We start from the raw sequence: 19899 nt of genomic DNA, 5'->3' as shown, positions 1-19899 counted from the left end.
ATATTGTTAAAAATTCTTGACAAACCCAATATTCTTAAATGGTCATTAAAAATTTTAGAAATTAATATCGGTTTTAATTGAATTTTTTCCAATAATCAAAATTTTTATGAAGATTGATTTTTTTTTTTTTTTTTTTGAAAATGGAAAATGCGCAATCGTCGCACAGTGGAGTATTTGTATGACAAAACCGCTCAAAAGTCAAAAAATCAAGTTCGCATAAAAGTCTTATTAACTTTATTATTTTCAAGCTAGATAATTGCTTCATTAGATTATGTAACAGAAAATTCTTCTCGATTTTTCCTTTTGTCGCATTTTTGTTCAGAACGTGGCGTTGTTATTTGAAATTTCGTGGGAAAAAAAAATTCAAAAATTTGTGACATTTGCTATTGCAGCTATTATTATAATATTGTTCAGTTTTGAAAAAATAAACGGCTAATTATGGCAGAGGAAGGTATGACCTATATTTTAAAATAAAATTACATTAAATTTCTGTAGTTATTGTGCATGATATAAAGCGTTTTTATGATGGACTATTTGAGTTTTAATTTTCATATAAAATTATAATGTAATAATGTTTTTGTTAACAAGTATGGTCTTGTCGAGTTATAATTTTTTTACGAGCAATAACTATAGGCTGTAAACAATCAGATACTTTTGTAAAATTATCCGCCAACGTCCGCCACTTTTTATATTAACGCTTCAAAAATAGTGTGTAGACCATTTCGTAATATACACAATCTCGTAAAACGTCTTGAAATAGCTATAAAATAAATTCTTGTTGTCTAATTTTTGAATATTTTTGTACAAACTTAACCAAAGTACGTAAATCTTAAATTGTATCTAATATATTAAACTATCAAACTATAAAATCTCAAAAAATATATATATATATATCTTATTTGTCTTTCATTAAGGTCACACCACTATGTATTTACTGATTTTATTATTTATCATGTAGATTCGACAGAAGTCAAAAAGTTGTTCACTAGAAGAGAGTTATATGAAATAATGAAAGATTGTAAAGGTAAAAAATTTGATGAAAAGTTTTCGTTGTTAGAAGAACACCTTATAACAGTCATGAAATATCCAATAGATCAAAAAAGTACCATAACAAGAATTTTAAAATTCTTTAAGAGTGATTTCAAGAAAAGATGGATAGCTGCAAGTTATAAACAAGAAAGTTTTATAAAAAACAATAAACAATGGCTCAAATCAAACATCGAGCTACCTTATTGGTCAATAAACATTCGACAGAAACCTGGACGACCATCAAAATCATTTATAGAACTAAGTGATTGCAGCAAGCGTCGAAAAACTATGGATTTGCGCAAACAGGTCTCTGTTGATGAGTTGACGTACGCAGCCAGAATGAGCCAGCACACTTCAGGAAATACTGATGTTTCAAAATTTATTAAAGAAATTACGGCCACGCCTACCAGAGCAAAGAAATACCGAAAAGCATTTAACTCTGCTTTTAAAAAAGTAACTGTCAATAAATTAACACCTCAAGAGGCACTGGCACTGTTTGTAGAAGGCGATTTTACCAGAAAACAGTGGGAACTTATTCAAAGTAGAAACAAAAGTGTCTACCCCTGCTACTCAATAATACAACAAGCCAAAAAAGAATGTTACCCTAATAAGGAATCGATACAAGTAACCGAAACAACAGCTGAAATTCAACTACAAGCATTACTTGACCACACTACATTACGCTTATATAAATATGTCTCAGAGGTTGTAGAAAAGTGTTCAATTGAAGAAAAGAAAAATATGGTTTTAATATCAAAATGGGGCTGTGATGGATCGCAACAAGCAAAATTTAAGCAAAAATTTCAAAACAACACCGACAGTGATGCAAATATTTTTCAAAGTTCTTTAGTACCTCTGAGAATGATTGTTAAAATTGATGGCCAACAAGAAAAAATTATATGGCAAAACTCAGTCACCTCATCTCCAAGGTTCTGCAGGCCCATTCGAATACGTTTCATTAGTGAATCTAAAGACATAACAATGGACGAGATAGAGCACGTAAAAAACCAAATAAGGAATCTCAGGGAAACAAGGTTGCCCAATGAAATTGGAAAAATAAAGCATACCTTGCTTTTTACAATAGTAGATGGTAAAGTGTGCAACGCTGCAACTGATACTACATCAACTATGAGGTGCTACATTTGTGGACAAACATCGAAAGATTTTAATAAATTGATTAAAAAAGAGCCAATCAATACGGAAACCATCTCATTTGGACTCTCGATTCTTCATGCAAGGATCCGCTTTTTTGAATCGCTTCTTCATTTAGCTTATAAAATACCTTTACAAAAGTGGCAAGCTCGATCAGACGAGGAAAAAAAAATTGTCAAAGAAGCAAAGAAGAAAATACAAACATCCTTCAAAGAAGAATTAGGGCTTCAAGTAGATATACCTAAAGCAGGGTTTGGAAATACGAATGACGGCAATACGTCAAGAAGATTTTTTTCAAACCCGGAATTATCTTCACAAATAACTGGTGTTAACTTGGATTTGATAAAAGGTTTACACGTTATTCTTGAAGTCATTTCAAGTGGATATAAAATTGATGCTGTTAAATTCGACGCTTTTGCTCATGAAACTGCTAAACTGTATATCAATCTGTATGGTTGGTATCCCATGTCTCCAACCATGCATAAAGTTTTGATGCATGGTGCCGAAGTAATAACTCATGCAATCCTCCCTATCGGCCAGTTATCCGAGGAGGCAGCTGAAGCCCGAAACAAATACTTTCGGCAGTACAGACAAAATTTTAGTCGAAAGTTTTCTCGTATCGACTGCAATACAGACGTATTAAATAGGCTGCTATTGAGTTCAGACCCATACATAAGTAGTTCTAGATCAAAACGGCATAAAAAAACGTTGCCTTTTTCCAAAGAAGCAGTCAATATGATGATCTCAGCATGAAGCTTTGATAAGCGAATATGTCTTTTTGTTAATAATAAATTGCTCTTTAAAAAATTTTATTTTTTTAATTAAACATTTAATTTTAATAAAACTCTGTGTTTTAAACTAATAAAGCGAAAAAAAATTCATAAAATATTTTTGAGCGGTTTTGTCATACAAATACTCCACTGTGCGTCGAATCAAATATTATATTAAGGAGATTTTTTTTACTTGTTGAAATTTCCAGTTTGCAATAAAATTTTTACTACTACGTTTTAGTAAAATAGTAAGTAGTAAAAATCTCATAAAACTTACGGTCATCATCAGGTATTTATCCCCTAGTTAGAATATTTTGCGGCAAACACGTATTTTGTGGCTAACGTGCATTTAGCGGCAACATGTATTTTGCGGCAACACGTAATTTGCGACCGCGTTGTATTTTGTCATTACTTTTAATCGCTTTAAAGATTGTGGTTTCTTGAAAAGCAATAAAGAAGCGATTCCATTTCGTACGAATAAAATTAAAATTTTCTCTTTTAGATTTGTAAATGCATTTTATTATTAAAAATTAAACGCCGCATACTGAATTAGTTGACGTTTGTATTTTTTTAAAAGACAAAATAATCCAAAGACAGCTATTAGTAAATGGTGTTGATAAATAGAATTTTCGAAGAAAAACAAAGTTATTCATAGTTGATAATAATGAGTTGTGTCATCTAGGTAAATCTGGCGATAAGGTAAACAGTTTATACATTTATAGTTGTTTATACTACTTATATTCATTTTATATTACCAATTGTGTGATACTAGCTTAATTTGGCCTGCACTTTTGTCGTGTGGTGCAGTTTTTAACTTAAAAAAATTCAAAATTTTTGAAAATAACATATTACTTATGGCAATCGAATCAAATCAATCATAACTTTTTTTATGTTAACTTTTTAAACTGAAACGATTTGTAACTGGTTTCACTTGAAGGTTCTTTTTTTCAGCTTTTTGAAAGTTATTACATCTTGAAACAAAAGTGGCATTGTACTTTACCATTCTTTACCAAAAAATTTTTGAATATTATCTGTGGTTGAATTGATGCCTATGCGGCCAGATAATGCATTTGCCTCATTGGAAATATCATAAGCATCATTCAAAAACTTAATTATGTGGTGTTGCTCTTCTTTACACCAAATAACTTTCCTCAAAACAAAAATTTAAAAAAAGATTCTTTAAAAATTTTGAACTTTTTTTTAGTTGAAAACTGCACCATACAAAAGTACATCCAAACTAAGCTAGTATCGCACCACTACAAAACACAATTGAAAACTCTATGCAATTATTTTAAACAACTATAAATATGTAAACTGTTTATCTCGTCGCTTTCTTACTAATTATTTACCCTATAGATTTCCCCACGCGATGCAACGTTTAAAAGTATTGGCAAAATACGTGGTTGCAAAATAAATTTGTACATAAAAATACAGTAAAAATTAATTATGAGATTTTTACTAAGTAATAAAAACGTGGGAGTAAAAATCTCGTACTTTACCGGTATCATTAAGCTTTTTTTGAAAAGCGTCTCTAGACGATGGAATTTTCATTGTTCGAATTTCTTATTCATTAAGGTTCGAGTAATAAGCAATAGTATTTTTTATTTTTTTTTAGTTAACCTTTTTTTCTGAGAGATTGATTAAGATAAGAATGCAAAACACACGAGTAAAAGAATACTTTTTGACTGAAAATAACAAATGGAAATGCAAAGTGTGCGCAGAACAAAAGCCAGCAATTCTTGCCGGAAATGTTTCTCATCTCAAAAACCATTTGCATTCAAAACACATGGATATTGATATAGAACTAGGAATTTCGGAAAGGAGGAGAGTTCGAAATAGTAATCATTATGAGGGTAGCGGTGAAGAAAATGCTATTTTCGTTTCGCGTAAAAAAGTTAAATTTGACTTCGATATCAACGATACAGTAAGAGACTTCATAAAATCGATTCTGATGAGAAATTTGCCTATGACAGTCGCTGATGACATGGGGAAGAATGAGACGATTAGAAAGGCTCTTCAAGCTTTTGGTGTGAGATGGAATCGTCAAAAAGCAAAAGAATTTATTCTTAAAGCTGCTGGCCAAATTTATGAAAGTATTGCAAAGGATATAGAAAATGTATATCCGTCATTAATGTTTGATTCAGCATCTCGTTTCAATACAAATGTTTTTTCTGCAAGTATTCGGTATACAAAAGATAGAAAATTGCACGATCGAACTTTGGGAATGATCACTCAGCACGGACGGCAAGCTTTTAGCTGGAGCGGTTTTAGCTGATCAGCTAATTACTCTGATTGCGAAAGTAGGGAAAGGGGCAGATGTTATTTACTCAACTTGTTCAGATCAAGGTAAAAACATGATCAAAGCTTCTGATGCTATCAGAGAAATGCAAAATCAAATGATCGTTTGTAATGAATTTGTTGAGAAAGCACAACAGTTTGATTTTGAAGATTTCGATTTGCTTGACCGAGTCAATTTTGAAGAAGAACTTGTAGAAAATTCTGAAGATACAGACGATGGGATCGAAAGGCTATCACATACTCAAGAACAAGAGAGAAAAGTAAATGTGTTAGCAAACAATATTGGTGCAATTTGTACCAAAATGTTTTGTGGAGCGCATGTTTGCCAATTAGCTGCAAAAGACGTAACAGAGCCGTTTGAAGCCACTCTTGCTGAAATAAGAAAATTTATAAGAAATAGACAATCGCCTAAATATGATACAATTTTTGCTAATCTCAAGAGACCAGATATTGCTCCAAGAGGGAGTAGTACTTACGTCATGGTATCAGACATGTTTGAAAAACTCGCGAAATATGAACAAATTGGGACTAATCGAAATAACCGCGAGCTAAGATTAAATGATGAAACCTGGTAACTTATTGAGGAATATGCAAGAACATTCGAGCCGATATTTTATGCAATGAAGGATTTTCAAAGATCAGACTATACCATGTCGGACTTCTTTTTACAATGAATGAGAAGTGTGATGAATTTAGAAAAGATTGCCGATGGACAAAATAATTTAACATCTAAACTTCTAGAAGCTTTAAATTTACGTTCACAAAGGTTTTTTGAATGTGATGCTTTCATCGCTGCTCTCTTACTGGATCCTCGTTTTGCATGGAATAGTGCTAGTCATGAAGTTTTCAACGACTTATTGAGAAGCCGTGGAGTTGATCATTTACTGAAGATTCATCACTTTGCAAACTCACAAAGACAACTTGCTGAAATTGCTCGACAGCCTGAAAACTTACGAGATGAAGATGAAGAACGTTTGACTCAACTTTCAGGTAGAGATTTTACTATCATTCAGTAATTGATATTTAACCAGTATTTGATATCAAGCGGTTCATTAAACAAATTTTATTCAATTACATTAAAAAATCAAGAATTTCCACACTGTGTGTCAATAAAAGTTCAATACTACTCAATAACTTGATATTAATGATTTTCGTCATCGTAGAGTATTATTCGTTTCTTCCATTTTTTTTTTTTCTTCACAAACCAAACAAAAGTAGTTTAACCTTTTATTGATTTAAGGTCAAAAAGTCAAATTTTAAATAAAAGTTTTTATCTTTTAAGTGTTTGAAAAACTTTGAAACTTTTAATGATTCGATAATCAGTTTGATTAGACATTACTTGTTGTTTGATAAACAAATAATTGGTATCTCTTCTTTCAGGAGGAGGTCAACGTCAAAGCATAGATTTTATACAAAACACAAGAATTCATCAGCAAATAACAAATATTGTATATAGTGAGCCACGTATTGGTGTGAATGAGAATTTTAATATTCTTGAATATTGGCACTTAAAATGTGCTGATCCTAACTGGAAGGAACTTTACAATATTTCTCAAGTTGTTTTTGGTGCTGCATTTTCTCAGGTCAAAGTTGAACGAGATTTTAGTAGCTTTGCAATGGTCTACACCCATTTGAGAACTCGGCTTTCGGATGAAACATTAAACGCGATTTTAGTAGTTAGACAAAATTTGGATTTGCTTGACAAAGTTAAATTCTCTTTATTACGTTAATCATATATATAAAAAGATTCTATTTTATGTTACTTGTTTTAAAATGGAATATAAAACATAACCCAAACTTTAATTCTTGTCTTTGAACACTCAGTAAAATTGACTTTGGTTTCGATGATTAAATCAATTTTTATTTAAGTTTATGTAATAGAAAAAAGTACCAAAATATTTTATTCGATAACTTTTAATAAAAACCAATCTCTGACAAAGTCATAATTTTGTTAAAATACTCAAAATTTGGCAATGTTATGAAACGATTTTCAAGATTTCCGTATTTTGGGGAGGCGGACGCTAATGGCTGCGAAAGAAAAGTGTAGTTGAGAATTTTTCCGTCTTTTACAAACTCTGCTGATAGCTAAATAACTATATTCAACTTGAACTAACATTGCTAACTGAAACATTAGAAAATAATGACAAGGCAAGTCCTTGATTAATAAAAAAAAAACATTTAGTCCTTAACAAGTTATGATTAAAAAAACCACAATGAAAACAATCACAGTGTTGTGGTGTTTGACGTCATTAAAAAATACTTTTATACTTTTTTTTTTCTTGAAGAACGTCATTTTTTATCGTTTTTAAATTTTGTATAATATCGTCAGGATGGTGGAAAAACTTATCAAGTCTAAAGTATCTAACTGGAGTGTATCGAAAAAAAGTTTTTATTTACTATCTTAAGTTTTAAATTGACAAAATAATATTAGTCTTCCAATAAGCTTGAATTATATTATAATACAAGCAATAAAAAAAAGGATTCCATTTAATGTCACATCAGATTTTTTGCATAGAATTTTTTAATTTTTGCAAATTTTAGGTAGTTAGCACATTTTTTCCGAAGTATTTCTGAATTGAAACTTATTTGGAAATTCCAGGGTATATTTTGAAAGATTTTATTTTTTATAAAATTAAAAGATGAAAAAAAAAGTCAATAACATGTTTAAAATAAACAATTTATAGCATAAACATCATCCTATCAAAGTCAAACCTTTTATAAATTTATAAAAAAGTAGCGTAAATTTTAATTTTGAAAAGGATTTCGAACAAATCGTTTTCTCATAAATATTTAATCGGGAAGAAACTTTTGCTTGTAGCTCTTTTCTTTTGTCAACTTGCATCAAGCAAGTTGACAAAAGAAAGTTGGACAGTACTGTTGGACAGTGGTCTGCCATCATGTGTTTTTCCAAACGTCCTTGATAACGATCATCCATTTTCTTAAGATATTGGTGGGACCGCTCTCCTTTAAATAATTATCTTGACCAAAAAACTGTTTAAGATGCCTATTTATAAAACGAAGTTTTATACTTATTTCGCATCGAAGAGCACAAAAGGCTTTCAACTTTCTAAGAATTAAACAGCAGAGTTTTCTTCTTTTTTATTTCCAAGAGAGTTTTTTACGACAGCCTCAAACGACAACCAAGCTGTTTTTTCCCTTGCTATCGATTGTGATTTCCCTTGCTATCACTTTTAAAAATCGAGAGCAATCAATAATGAGCAAAATTACGAGCAATCAAAAACTCCAGCTCCTTTTCCTTTATTGACAAACATGGCAACACCCTTTGTTTTCATTTCTTCTGACGGCGGGAGACTAAAATAACAACTTCAGTATGGCTTTCGCCGCTAGTTGGGAGGCAGAAGCCACTGGAGGCGGTCTCTAAACCAACTTGCTTCCGAAATATCTTCTGACGGCGGCCCCCAGTGGCTTTCGCCTTCCGATTGGCGGCGGCATCCAAATCATTCTGCCTCCAAAAATAAATTCTGGCTGCTGCTGCCAATCGGGAGGCGGAAGCCACTGAAGGCGATCTCCAAATCAACTTGCCTCCAAAATATCTTCTAACGGCGGCCCCCAGTAGCTTTCGCCTTCCGATTGGCGGCGGCATCCAAAACATTCTGCCTCCAAAAATAAGTTCTGGCTGCTGCTACCAATCGGGAGGCGGAAGCCACTGAAGGCGGTCTCCAAATCAACTTGCCTCCAAAATATCTTCTGACGGCGACCCCCAGTGGCTTTCGCCTCCCGATTGGCGGCGGCCTTCAAAACATTCTGCCTCCAAAAATAAGTTCTGGCTGCTGCCGCCAATCGGGGGGCAGAAGCCACTGGAGGCGGTCTCTAAACCAACTTGCCTCCGAAATATCTTCTGACGGCCGCCGCCAGTGGCTTCCGCCTCCAAAAAAAGTCGGCCTTTCGGCAGAAAGTTACTTTGCCGCCGAGAGGCGTTATCAACTCTGCTTAGTTCTCACCCTTTAGCTTTGTTACTTGCCTCCCTGTACCAAAAGGTTTCCCGTGCGCTTCTTTTGTTTTTAAAAGCTTTCAAAACATAAAATATACTCACTAAACAAATACTAAAGTTATTGTTTAGCTAAAAAATAGTCATGAAGCAGTAAAAGAAAAGAAAGCGATGCTTAAGATTGCAGTATTTATCTTTTTTATTACATCCTGATAGAATGCAAGTACAAGGACATGATCCCTCCCTTACATTTGTAGAGTTCTACAAACATGCCTTTTAAGACAGATTTTTCCCTAATATTATTTGATCGGAAGAAATTTACCGTATATACTCGCGTATAAGTCGAGAAAATATGGACGAAATATTTTTCTCTAAAACATTCGACTTATATGCTGTTCAGAAAAAAAACGAATTTATTAATAGAAATTTTTTTTTTCGTATTTCTTATTTTTGGATTAAAAAATGTTTCATTTAATATTGATTTTGTATTGATTTTGGATCGACTTATACGCGAGTATATATGGTACGTCAAAATTATTTTGTTGTAACTTGGTATACGAAGAGACATGCCGATCCTATAATTATGCGTGGTTGTGGTGTCTGGGTGTTTTTATGTACCAAACTATCATAAGTGTGCCATATATAGCACATTTACGGCGACTATTAAAACTAATTTATCTATTTTAAACGGTTTTAACTTGTATAAATAGAGTAAAAGTTTTATTAGTAACATGTTGATTTAAAAGTGACATGTAAACGGTGTAGATCATCAAAATATAATTTATAATACGCTATCGATATTACTTGTAATCACCTTCGGATCAATATTTATCATATAGTTTAATAAAGCTATAAAATTCACGCAAAGTTATGCGAAAGCCACAAGTAATAAGACTGTCGAGAGAGATGAGGGGTGGTAATTGAAGTGGTTTGCCCCGAGCATCTTAGTGGCATATCATATATCCTGAAAAAAAAAAAAGAAAAAAAAAAAAGATCAACAACAAACCAGCAACAAAAATTTCAAAATTAGTTTACGAATATATTTACTTTTTGGTGTAAACATGAAATTTCTAATTTATTCGATAGTTTTAGAGACAAAAATCATTATTTTTTTTTTAATTTTGCAAATTTGGCAATTATATAAAACCCAATTTTGAAAATTATTTTTTATGTAAACTTTAAACAAATTTTAAAATTTCTTGTTATTTTAAAAACAAATGTTAAATGATTTTTTAATGAAAATTTCGCCCTTTATCTTTATTTCAACTGGCGGCGGGAGATTAAAATTCCGTCTCCAGTGGACCGATGCCAGTTAGGAGGGAGAACTTACTGGAGGTGGCCTCCAAAACATTCGACGGCAACCTCCAAACAATCGACGGCAACCTCCAAAACATTCTGCCTCTAAAAAAAAAAAGTTCTGGTGGCTGCTGCCAATTCGGAAGCGGAATCCGAAACATTCTGCCGCCAAAACGTTTTTGGGAGTCGGCCGTCATTGGTTGCAGAAGGTGAGAAGATTTCCGCTATTTATTCATTCTGCAATAACCTTTGTAATCCATATTTACCATGTTAAAATCAATTTAAAAATTATCAACTGCCGTTGGCTAAATTGCATTCGTCGTACGGTTTTTGTAATTTTTACAGTTAGTTTGGCATAATTAGTGGGGTACTTGCATAATCTCTTGTAGAATTTTGGCAATTTTAGTTCAAACCATTACAGGGAAATATGTAATGCCTAATATTGTCTACAGCACCCCATAATCATCTCAAACTGCGCCAATATATTTTGCTGCTGTTTGCTACTGCTATATAATTTGGTATTTACCTGTTAAATAGTTGATGGAATTCTTTTAGTTTTAATCTACTTGACTATAGGCCAATTATTTACATAAAACGATGTAGTAGACTTCTTTGACCATTTAATCTTTTTCTTCGCGCTTTGCAATGCTTAAGAAGAAAATTTTTAATCGTTATGAGCCTCCCTCTCCTTCATTATTGAGTGATCGAGGAACAGATGATGCATGTATACATGATCTAGACCTATTTCATGATAGGTTACCTCAACCATACCATAGAATCGATAAGCTATTATGGGAAATTTTTGATTCAGCCTGGCAAATAATAGAAACCAGAGACAAGAATCGGTTTTGTACTTCTACAAAGAGAGTTGCTCAAAAAATTGTTTATGAAGAAGAACTTTTGGTTAAAGAGAAAGTAATTTGCATCAAATCAGGAAGCAATTGTTTGTTCTGTGGTGTTACTGATGGAATCATTGTATATAAACTTCCAAGCCTTGAAAAGTATAGCAAGTTTGTAATAAGTAGGCTTCAGCTACGAAACTTGCATTTAATTGACAGTTCTCATAGTATTATCTTGATATTACTTGTCTATGATATAGGTATGCATATGACATAAAATTGTGTATGAAAAAAATGTATAAATATATTTCAATATGTTTAGTTTAACAAAGTTATTATTTGTAATATGGTTGTAATAAAGGTTCACAAACATGATTTTTTATCCAGGTCCAGTGGATATCATTGGATTTTCAAATGGTTTTTTCTGCTGTTTGGGTCAGACATCTGAGGTTTCTCTCTTGATCATAAAATATTCACTTAGAAATTTATCTGAAAATTGTCATTAATTGTTCTAAAGTATTTATTGATATCAGAGTAATTTTTTTTTTTTTAGGATTTGGATGGCTCAGCTGAGGGTGTTACATTATCAAAAGATTTCTTTGCAGTTTGTTGGAAAGGTTAGATGTTGAGTATTTTTATTTTTATTATTTTTTTGCTGTTGATTTTTTTGTTTGTTTGTAATATTAAACCAAATCTAATTTCTAACTTAAAGAACAAGGGACTCTATGGTTAAGTGTTTATGAACTCCAGATTAGAGAGTGGATATCAGTTTTTCCAGAAAAAGATCACAACAATAAGAAGGTAGTTTTATAATTAGGAGTTTCCTTTTTTTTTTCCAAATTAAAAGTGTCATAGCTTAGATTTTTTATTTCTTTCCTTCTTCAATGAATTTCTTTCCTTTTTTTTTTTATCAGAAATAAAATCAGTCATTTGGTAAGTATTTACATAGTTTATCTGGCCTATTTATTATCCATTAATAATAGTATTCTTATTTATCTAAATTGTTTTTTGATAGATAAATTATGCTTAGATTAGCAGTGACTGATATCCTTCAGTTGATAAAATTGAATTTTTTTTAGGTTGCACCACTAAGTTCAATATTAAAGATAAAGCCAATTTCTCTCAAACCAACTCACCACAGTAATTTGGCAGCAGCGTTTAAAGCTATTGAGCTATGTCCTTCTAATCTTGGAACAGGATTAAATCATTATTTAACAGAAAATTTTCTCAGAAATCTCCAACTTGATTATGAAATGAATGAAAACCACAATTCTTTAAAGTAATGCTTTATAGAAATTGATTAGTTATTTAAACAGTTATTTATAAAAAAATGTAAAAAATGTTGTTATGAAAGCTAACTAATAAAATATTTTTATTCTTTCAAGTTCTGCAACAGTTCATTTTTTGAAAGGACCTACAAAAAGAGCGTTTGTTTCCAAAAGTTATAACAAAGGTAATTTTTTATGATTTTTATAGTTTTTTTTTCTTTTTTTTTTTTTTTTTTTCTTTTATAAAAAAGGTTTATTATTCTAGTTTAATGAACAACCTTATGATGATGACAATTATTCTTTCAAATTGATTTCTGAGCATCTTAAAACATTGTATCCAGGGTTAATTGAGTATATTCTGATGTATGTATGTTTGTATGTATGTATGTATGTATGTATGTATTTATGGATGTATGTATATATATATGTATGTATGTATGTATGTATGTATGTATGTATGTATGTATGTATGTATGTATGTATGTATGTATGTATGTATGTATGTATGTATGTATGTATGTACTGTAATACCGTAGTACCGTAAATTTATATCAATCATTGGCACATATACCAAGATTACTGTATAACATAACCCTGTATCTTGCTTTGACTGTAATTGTTATATTTCTTTGTTTGTATCTTCATTAGATTGTCGTATGTCTGGCTGTATATTTGTGTTGTAAAAATCAAATTAATTACAAATATTTTAATTTATCTGAAATACTAACTTTCTGACTGAAACAAGTAAATAGGGATCATATTGTTCCACATGATTTTTTTTTTGTTTTTTTATTTTGATTTGTTTACTTATTAGCTATAAATTTTTTTCTGCTGAAAATTGTTCATTATTGACCAAAAGCATTTATTTTAAAAAGTTGCATACAATTATGAGGCATGCATAATTCATGCTTTAAGAATTGTTTCTTCAATTAGGCCTTGCATAATTAAAGACACAATCCTTAGCATAATTGTTTAACTATTTTATGGATACTTTATGATTTAAATCCTTTTTTTCTTAAATTACTTGACCTTTTTTTAACTTATAGAATCATTGTGTTTAGGTTAATGTTATTAAATTAAAAATTAAAGTTGCAAATTTATATAGATATTAACTAAGATTATTCAACAATTTATTTTGACGTGTTTTTCATTAAATATAAAGATCACAGAAAGAAAGAAAAAACATCTGAATCACACTTTTATGATTAAAGATAATTAACTTTTAAAGTTGGGTCATAGTTGTTGTTCTATTGTTTATGGTTTTTTCTTTTAAATTCTTCTTTTGGGCCAGACCATTTTTTCACATAAAACTTAATTCAAAACAAACAATTTGATTATATGTTAGACAGTAGCAATAGTTTGATTTTTAAAAGCAGTTTTTCCGCCTGAGGTCTTCATATATATCATATATATTTGTATCTTAATTGAAACTTATGAATAGTTAAGTTAAAAGTCAACATACTAGATCTTAGTATCTCACTAACGCTGCTGTGCAAAAATCAATCTGCTATCTATTTACAAAATAAAAGTGTGCATTTAATTCTATTTTTGTTTATATTGTTTATATTAGATAAAACTTCAATAATTATAGATGGTTGTGATCTCTATCTTTTAATTTTTAATAATAAATTTAACTATAACATTACACGGTCAGTTTTAATAGCCGTTTAAAACTTTTGCTTATTGAGTTTTCCTATTTTTTTAATCAGTTGTTGATTTTATTTCCAAGTTTCATAATTATAATATTTTTCTTTAGATATTTTATATAATATTGATATTTGAAATGATTGATTTTTTGTGTGCTGCAACATCGCACATTACTAAGAAACATATACTATTTGCTGTTCTTGCTACAGCAGTAGTCTTGTTCTACTGGTTCTCACCTATTATGCTGAAGGGTTATGATACAGAATCTGTCACAATACTAGCTTTAGGAGACAGTCTAACAGAAGGCATGTTTGGACGTAATATGTCAAGATCATTGCCTGGATCTTTCCACCCATACACAAAGCAACTTGAAAAACGTTTACCTAGTAGCCAAAAGTTTAAAGTGATAAACTCAGGGATTAGTGGTGAGCGGGTGCCATCAATGGAAAGAAGGCTTAAACTTATTCTTAAAGACAATTCATTGAATTTAAAAAATGGCATTATAATAATTCTTGGTGGTACCAATGATTGCTTGGACATGATTAGGCAGAGAAAAAACAAAACATTAATGCAAGATATTAAAAATACAGTCAGAATACTTTTAGAAATGCATGAACTTTGTCGAGAAAATAATGTGCTTAGTGTTGTAATAACAATTCCACCCGTTACTAGAGGAGAGTTTTTTGAACAATTTAACAAAATACGTGGTCTTATAAATAGCAAACTAATTACTTACTCATCAAAAAACAAGCAGACCACGTTGTTTGCTGATTTTGGTCAATTTGTTGACAACTTAATAGATGACAAACAGTTTTGGGATGATGGTTTGCATTACACTCCACATGGTTATGATAAAATGGGAAATTTTATTTTTGAACAAATAAAAAAGAACCTCACAAGATTATAGATTACATAAGATTATAGATTTTATAAACAAAATCTGGTAGCCATGTGGTCCTGGTTCACAATCATAAAAAATACTTTTCAATTTTTTATAGCAATTTTCAAAACCTTGCTCTTTTTAAGTAATGTTAATCATTTTAAACTGTAGTAAACTTTTAATCGCATCGTATGTATTATCAATTTTAAGTAGGTTACTGATGATGTTATGGAACACAATTTGACTTTGACTGTAATTTCATTCATTAGTAGTTTTAAAAAAATGTTTGTATTTATATTTCTATTATTTATCCTTTTTTGTGGAATATTTTTATTAAGTGCACTCTGCCGTATATTTTTATGCTCTATTTATCTTTTTTAATTTTTTCTACTTGTTATTATTTATTGATACCTTATGTATATTTTAATATAGCTTGTTTTTTTAAATTAAATTTTGTATTTCATTAATTCCTGTCTCATATTTACATAACGCATTAAATTATTTAGTCTATTTAGTAAATAACTAAATATACCCTCCCCGTTCTTCTTTTGCTCCATCTCCTTCCTTTTTTTTTCCTTTTAAGTAAACTCTTCCTTGCAAAGAAATATTTGAGCATTTAGCTCAATTAATGAAGAATGTTTTTATCTGAGATGTTGTTTTAAACATTGTCATGAGATAAGTTTAAAGATAAGTTGGTGAATTCTATTAAACTATGTTTGATAAATCAATCACTGTGTTTGATAATGATTTCTATTAAACTGTCTTTGGTAATTTGATAACTGTGTTCAATAATAAATTTTAATATTCAATGTTGAAACTATTCAATAATAAAAATATATATATATAATAATGATGATAATAATAATAATAATAATAATAATAATAATAATAATAATAATAATAATAATAATAATAATAATAATAATAATAATAATAATAACAGTAATAATAAAAATAATAATTCAATAATGAAAACTATATTTGATAATAACTCTATGGGTTATTTTGTAAAATTTTAAAATATTTTGGTCACTGAAATAATTTATAAGTAGTATTAAAAAAACTATATAAAAACTGTTTTTTGTTTTATTCATTAGTTATTATTTAAATGCAGTTTGAAATGTAAATTGTGTTGTAAACAATTGCAACTTGCTAACTATTTTATATATAACATATTTATTTATATTTAATATATATAACATATTTATTTATATTTAAATAAACTTTATTTAAAACATCTTTATTAAACATAGCTTTCACAAAAAAATATAAAACTAATTATTTCACTAGCGCAGAAGTTTCAAATCTGGTTCAGTATCCCTTAGCAATGTATATTCAAATGTACTAAAAATTAAAAATTATAATTTGAAAAATTAAATTTTATATTTTTCTAATTACTTTTAGTCAGTGGCTGTTTGAATCAAAGTTTAATGCTATTTTTTAATTAAACTATAAAAATTTTCTGTAGATTGTGATTCAATATTGGTTTGGTGGAAGAATAGCAATCTGCTTCTCTTTTATGAAATTGAAATAAATGGAAATGGTTCGTGGACAAGATTTTAACTTTTTCACTGTATTGCCATAGTGTTCTTTGAAATTAATCACTATTATGCATGATTAAATGAATGAGTGTTTATTATGTATATTATTTTGCAATTTTTATATTCATTTTTCTATTTAATAAAAGGTTATTTATACAGATGCAGGCCCTGTATGCTCTTTACCTCAAGGAGATACTATCTTGATCACTGCAGTTAATGCACAAACTGACCTAATAGCTATTGGCCTTATGAACAAAACAATATGTGTTTGGAATCGATATAAAGGTTCTTTGTTAATTTTGTTTTTCTTTTTTTAAGCTTTGTAATTTTTTGATAATACTTTTCAATAAAGTGATATAAATAATTAAGACTTCTGTTGATTTAAATGGTTTGTTGCACCTTAAGAAACAGTTTGTTTGTATTGTTTTACTGCTTTGATGTTCTTTTCTCAGGAGAATTAATGCAATCTTTGTTACTACATCAATCTGTGTCTATGATAATATTTGCCACAGAACCAAGCACTTTGCATAACCATTTAAGTTACATTTTACAGAATGGTCAAATATGGCAGGTTAACTGTGATGATGATAAGTTCAACCCTATGTGTGTGGAAGACAGGTGAATTTTTTTAATCTTAAACAAGATAGGAAAAAAAAGAAAAAAAATGTGCTATAAAAAGTACGATGCAAATTGTAAGAAAAAGTTTGAAACCGGATTTTACTGTCATCAAAGTTGAAATTCTTTAGAAGCAACGAGTCAGAACTGGATTTAAATGGAAAAATATTTCAAGGACCAAATAATTTGGTATTTTTGTTTGGTTACTTGTTAGTTTTTTTGCTAACAAATTATGCTAATTGTAATAGATTATATTGGTAATTATAAATTATGCTAATAGTTCTAATTATTTTAATAGTTGCTAACATAATATTATAATCTTAATATGGTTTTTGCTGTCTTGTAGCTAGCAGTATTTTTGCTGTCTTGTAGCTAGCAGTATTTTGGGGTTCAGGTGAAGTGATCCTATACAATGGAGCCACTGCATCAATTGTTTGCCAATTAGAGTTTTACAATCAGAAAGGTTCATGGGCAGCTGAATTAGGGCGCTTCTTAGTTTTCTCTCAAGATCATATTATTTTAGCTATTGGTGAATAAATTTTTTTTTCTCAATTTTGAAAACTTTTATATTTATGTATTAAAGTAGGTTTCTGGGAAGAAGCATGTATCCTATGCATGAATCCATGTATAACAAAGAGGAAGATTTAGTAAATTCATATGAGAAATAATAGTAAAATATTAATAGGTGGAGGATGTTAGTAACGTTATTAGTTAGACATAAAGATAAAATCAAGGATTTCAATAAAGGTCGTTTGTTGATTCATAAGAAGAATGTTGAAATAGAAATCAAATAAAAGTTCAGTTGAACATATTTTCATTAGGATGTTTATAATGTGCACAAAAACGGTTTGAACGTCAACGTTTAAAAGTTATGTTACGAATAACTGTCAACAAACAATGAAAAGACAATAAAGACTTTAAAAACCATAGAGATTTTGTATGCATGGTAGAATCAGACAGTTGAGAAATAAAAGAAATTGTGCTATTATTATTTCATGATATTTGCAAAATTGCCTGCTGATTTATGAAAAAGACAAAATAATTGTTTTTTTAAATCAAAAGAAATGTTTCATTCAACATTCAGATGACTTTAGAAATTTGTTCAAAAATGTTTACATTTCACTCACGTTTCATTTTGTTTTATTTCGGTATATTTTGATTTTAATTTTAAATCAAAAATGGAGTTCATTAAATTTAAAATTTGCTTTTTCTTTTTTCTTAAGGAGAGAAAAGTTCAAATACAAGTGTAAGTTTTTTTTGTGATGAGTTATTTTATTATGAGATTTGTTGTTATTAGTTTCTTTTGGTTTTTTTTTTTTTTTTTATGTTTAAATTTCTGCATGAAATTTAAACATAAAAAGAAATTTTATGTTGCAGAAATCAACTCGATTGTTCTTATTTCATCCAACAAATAATACAACTTTGAAGGAATATTTTGAAACAAAAGACTTAAAAAAGAACTTGAAGACTAATTCTTTAGAAGATAATCTGTACAACCTTCTGCAACAAATGTAAGTTCTGATCTTTTGGTTATATATATATACATATAACAAAATTTTGACTAATCGAGTTTGATGAGTGAACTAAATGCAGAACATATTTTTATATATTTTTATATACTTGATAAATATAAAAAAAGTGACACTTTTTCTTTCTTCGTGGTATAAAATCTTAATGCTGATGTTATTTGTTTTTTATTATATTTTTAGCATTTCCAAGGAAGAAAGTATGTTTTTTCATCTGAATAAAATCATTGAGTCACAAAAATAATGACAGTTAGCAATATTTCCAAGAGTTTCAGTAATTTTACCAAGAGTTAAAGATGCTGTTTGTGCTGCATGATATATATATATATATATATATATATATATATATGTAATACAATAATGTAAAATAATGTAAAAGTCTATGTAGGTATTAGAATTTTTTAGAAGAGTTTTAAAATATTTAATTGTTCAAATTTACGTTTAAATTTGGTTATGATTTTCTCAGTATTGCATTCTCCGAGATGATTTTGTAATTATTATGCCAGGTTTATTTATTATATGTTATAGTAATGGAAAAAAAAGGAAATTGGCCTCATAATTCATGTAAGTTAATGCATAAATAATCCTAGTATGTCTTTATGTAAAACTTTTTCAGATAAAAAACCTATAAGAATCGTTCAATCTTCCGTCTTCAATTTTTTTTTTATTAGTGATGCACCAATTTTCCATATATTTTTGCCATTTGAGGTCATTTTCACAATTCACATTGTACCGTAGATTTCCCTAATTCCGAACAGTCCCTAATTCCGAACAGCTTTAGTTCACTTATTGTTACATCTTTTATTTTTGTGGGATTTTTAAAAGGAAAACTGATTAGTAAATTGGAAGACTAGGGCAATGAGAATATGAAAAAGTATTTTCAAAATATATATTGCTACCATTAAAGTTTTTAATTGCAAGAAAAACACTTTTTAAAACCCTGAAAAACCAACAATATAAAACCGACTTTAAAAAAAAAAAAAAAAGGAATTTAAATTGCGTACTGTTAGACGTAGAATTTGATGGTGATTATTTATCTGAAAAAAAAAGTCAAAAATTAGCAATACTTCGTAAGATATCTCAAAAACA

At 29.5% G+C, this 19899-nt stretch overlaps 4 protein-coding genes across 10 annotated transcripts; all 4 read left to right on the top strand.

Moving 5' to 3' along the window:
• The first annotated feature begins 315 nt into the window (after nt 1–315).
• Nucleotides 316–3047, top strand: LOC149893455 (uncharacterized). Its single transcript, XM_090089282.1, has 2 exons — nt 316–451; nt 959–3047. The coding sequence occupies exons 1-2, from the start codon at nt 439–441 to the stop codon at nt 2932–2934; spliced, it is 1989 nt and encodes a 662-aa protein (XP_089945408.1). The 5' UTR covers nt 316–438; the 3' UTR covers nt 2935–3047.
• Nucleotides 3048–4128: 1081 nt separating this feature from the next.
• LOC145187678 (uncharacterized) lies at nt 4129–7046 on the top strand. The gene is made up of 2 exons (XM_080064133.2): nt 4129–6239; nt 6630–7046. The coding sequence occupies exons 1-2, from the start codon at nt 5924–5926 to the stop codon at nt 6977–6979; spliced, it is 666 nt and encodes a 221-aa protein (XP_079920259.2). The 5' UTR covers nt 4129–5923; the 3' UTR covers nt 6980–7046.
• Nucleotides 7047–10569: 3523 nt separating this feature from the next.
• Nucleotides 10570–19452, top strand: LOC145188343 (WD repeat-containing protein 93-like). 7 transcript variants are annotated; one of them, XM_090089262.1, is made up of 15 exons: nt 10668–11593; nt 11721–11782; nt 11887–11950; nt 12046–12134; nt 12248–12266; nt 12413–12612; nt 12719–12786; nt 16597–16671; nt 16829–16954; nt 17122–17287; nt 17416–17473; nt 17657–17813; nt 18508–18530; nt 18662–18795; nt 18994–19452. In XM_090089262.1, the coding sequence occupies exons 4-15, from the start codon at nt 12073–12075 to the stop codon at nt 19052–19054; spliced, it is 1149 nt and encodes a 382-aa protein (XP_089945388.1). In that variant the 5' UTR covers nt 10668–11593; nt 11721–11782; nt 11887–11950; nt 12046–12072; the 3' UTR covers nt 19055–19452. The 7 variants fall into 7 exon arrangements, 4 of the variants coding, with proteins under 4 accessions (XP_089945371.1, XP_089945377.1, XP_089945386.1 ...); XM_090089245.1 differs by lacking the exon at nt 12248–12266 and having other exon boundaries at nt 10570–11593; XR_016452991.1 differs by lacking the exons at nt 12248–12266; nt 18508–18530; nt 18662–18795; nt 18994–19452 and having other exon boundaries at nt 10570–11593; nt 17223–17287.
• On the top strand, nt 13468–15591 carry LOC149893454 (uncharacterized). The gene has a single exon (XM_090089273.1). It carries the CDS (start codon nt 14385–14387, stop codon nt 15153–15155), a length of 771 nt encoding a protein of 256 aa, XP_089945399.1. The 5' UTR covers nt 13468–14384; the 3' UTR covers nt 15156–15591.
• Nucleotides 19453–19899: the final 447 nt, after the last annotated feature.

The sequence above is a fragment of the Hydra viridissima genome, unplaced genomic scaffold, assembly GCF_058129835.1.
Source record: "Hydra viridissima isolate aposymbiotic clone 2 unplaced genomic scaffold, HvirCarnegie_v1 scaffold_1, whole genome shotgun sequence".
NCBI lineage: Eukaryota > Metazoa > Cnidaria > Hydrozoa > Anthoathecata > Hydridae > Hydra > Hydra viridissima.
This window is presented reverse-complemented; position numbering and strand designations above follow the sequence as displayed.

Excerpts from the sequence above, each read along its gene's own strand:
- LOC145188343 (XM_090089245.1), top strand. The coding sequence starts at position 11,140 with ATGCTTAAGAAGAAAATTTTTAATCGTTATGAGCCTCCCTCTCCTTCA. Across the intron at positions 11,951-12,045 it reads CTTTGCAGTTTGTTGGAAAG|AACAAGGGACTCTATGGTTA; the intron begins GTTAGATGTTGA and ends TCTAACTTAAAG. Across the intron at positions 17,474-17,656 it reads TTCAAGGACCAAATAATTTG|CTAGCAGTATTTTGGGGTTC; the intron begins GTATTTTTGTTT and ends GCTGTCTTGTAG.
- LOC149893454 (XM_090089273.1), top strand. The coding sequence starts at position 14,385 with ATGATTGATTTTTTGTGTGCTGCAACATCGCACATTACTAAGAAACAT.
- LOC145187678 (XM_080064133.2), top strand. The coding sequence starts at position 5,924 with ATGAGAAGTGTGATGAATTTAGAAAAGATTGCCGATGGACAAAATAAT. Across the intron at positions 6,240-6,629 it reads ACGTTTGACTCAACTTTCAG|GAGGAGGTCAACGTCAAAGC; the intron begins GTAGAGATTTTA and ends CTCTTCTTTCAG.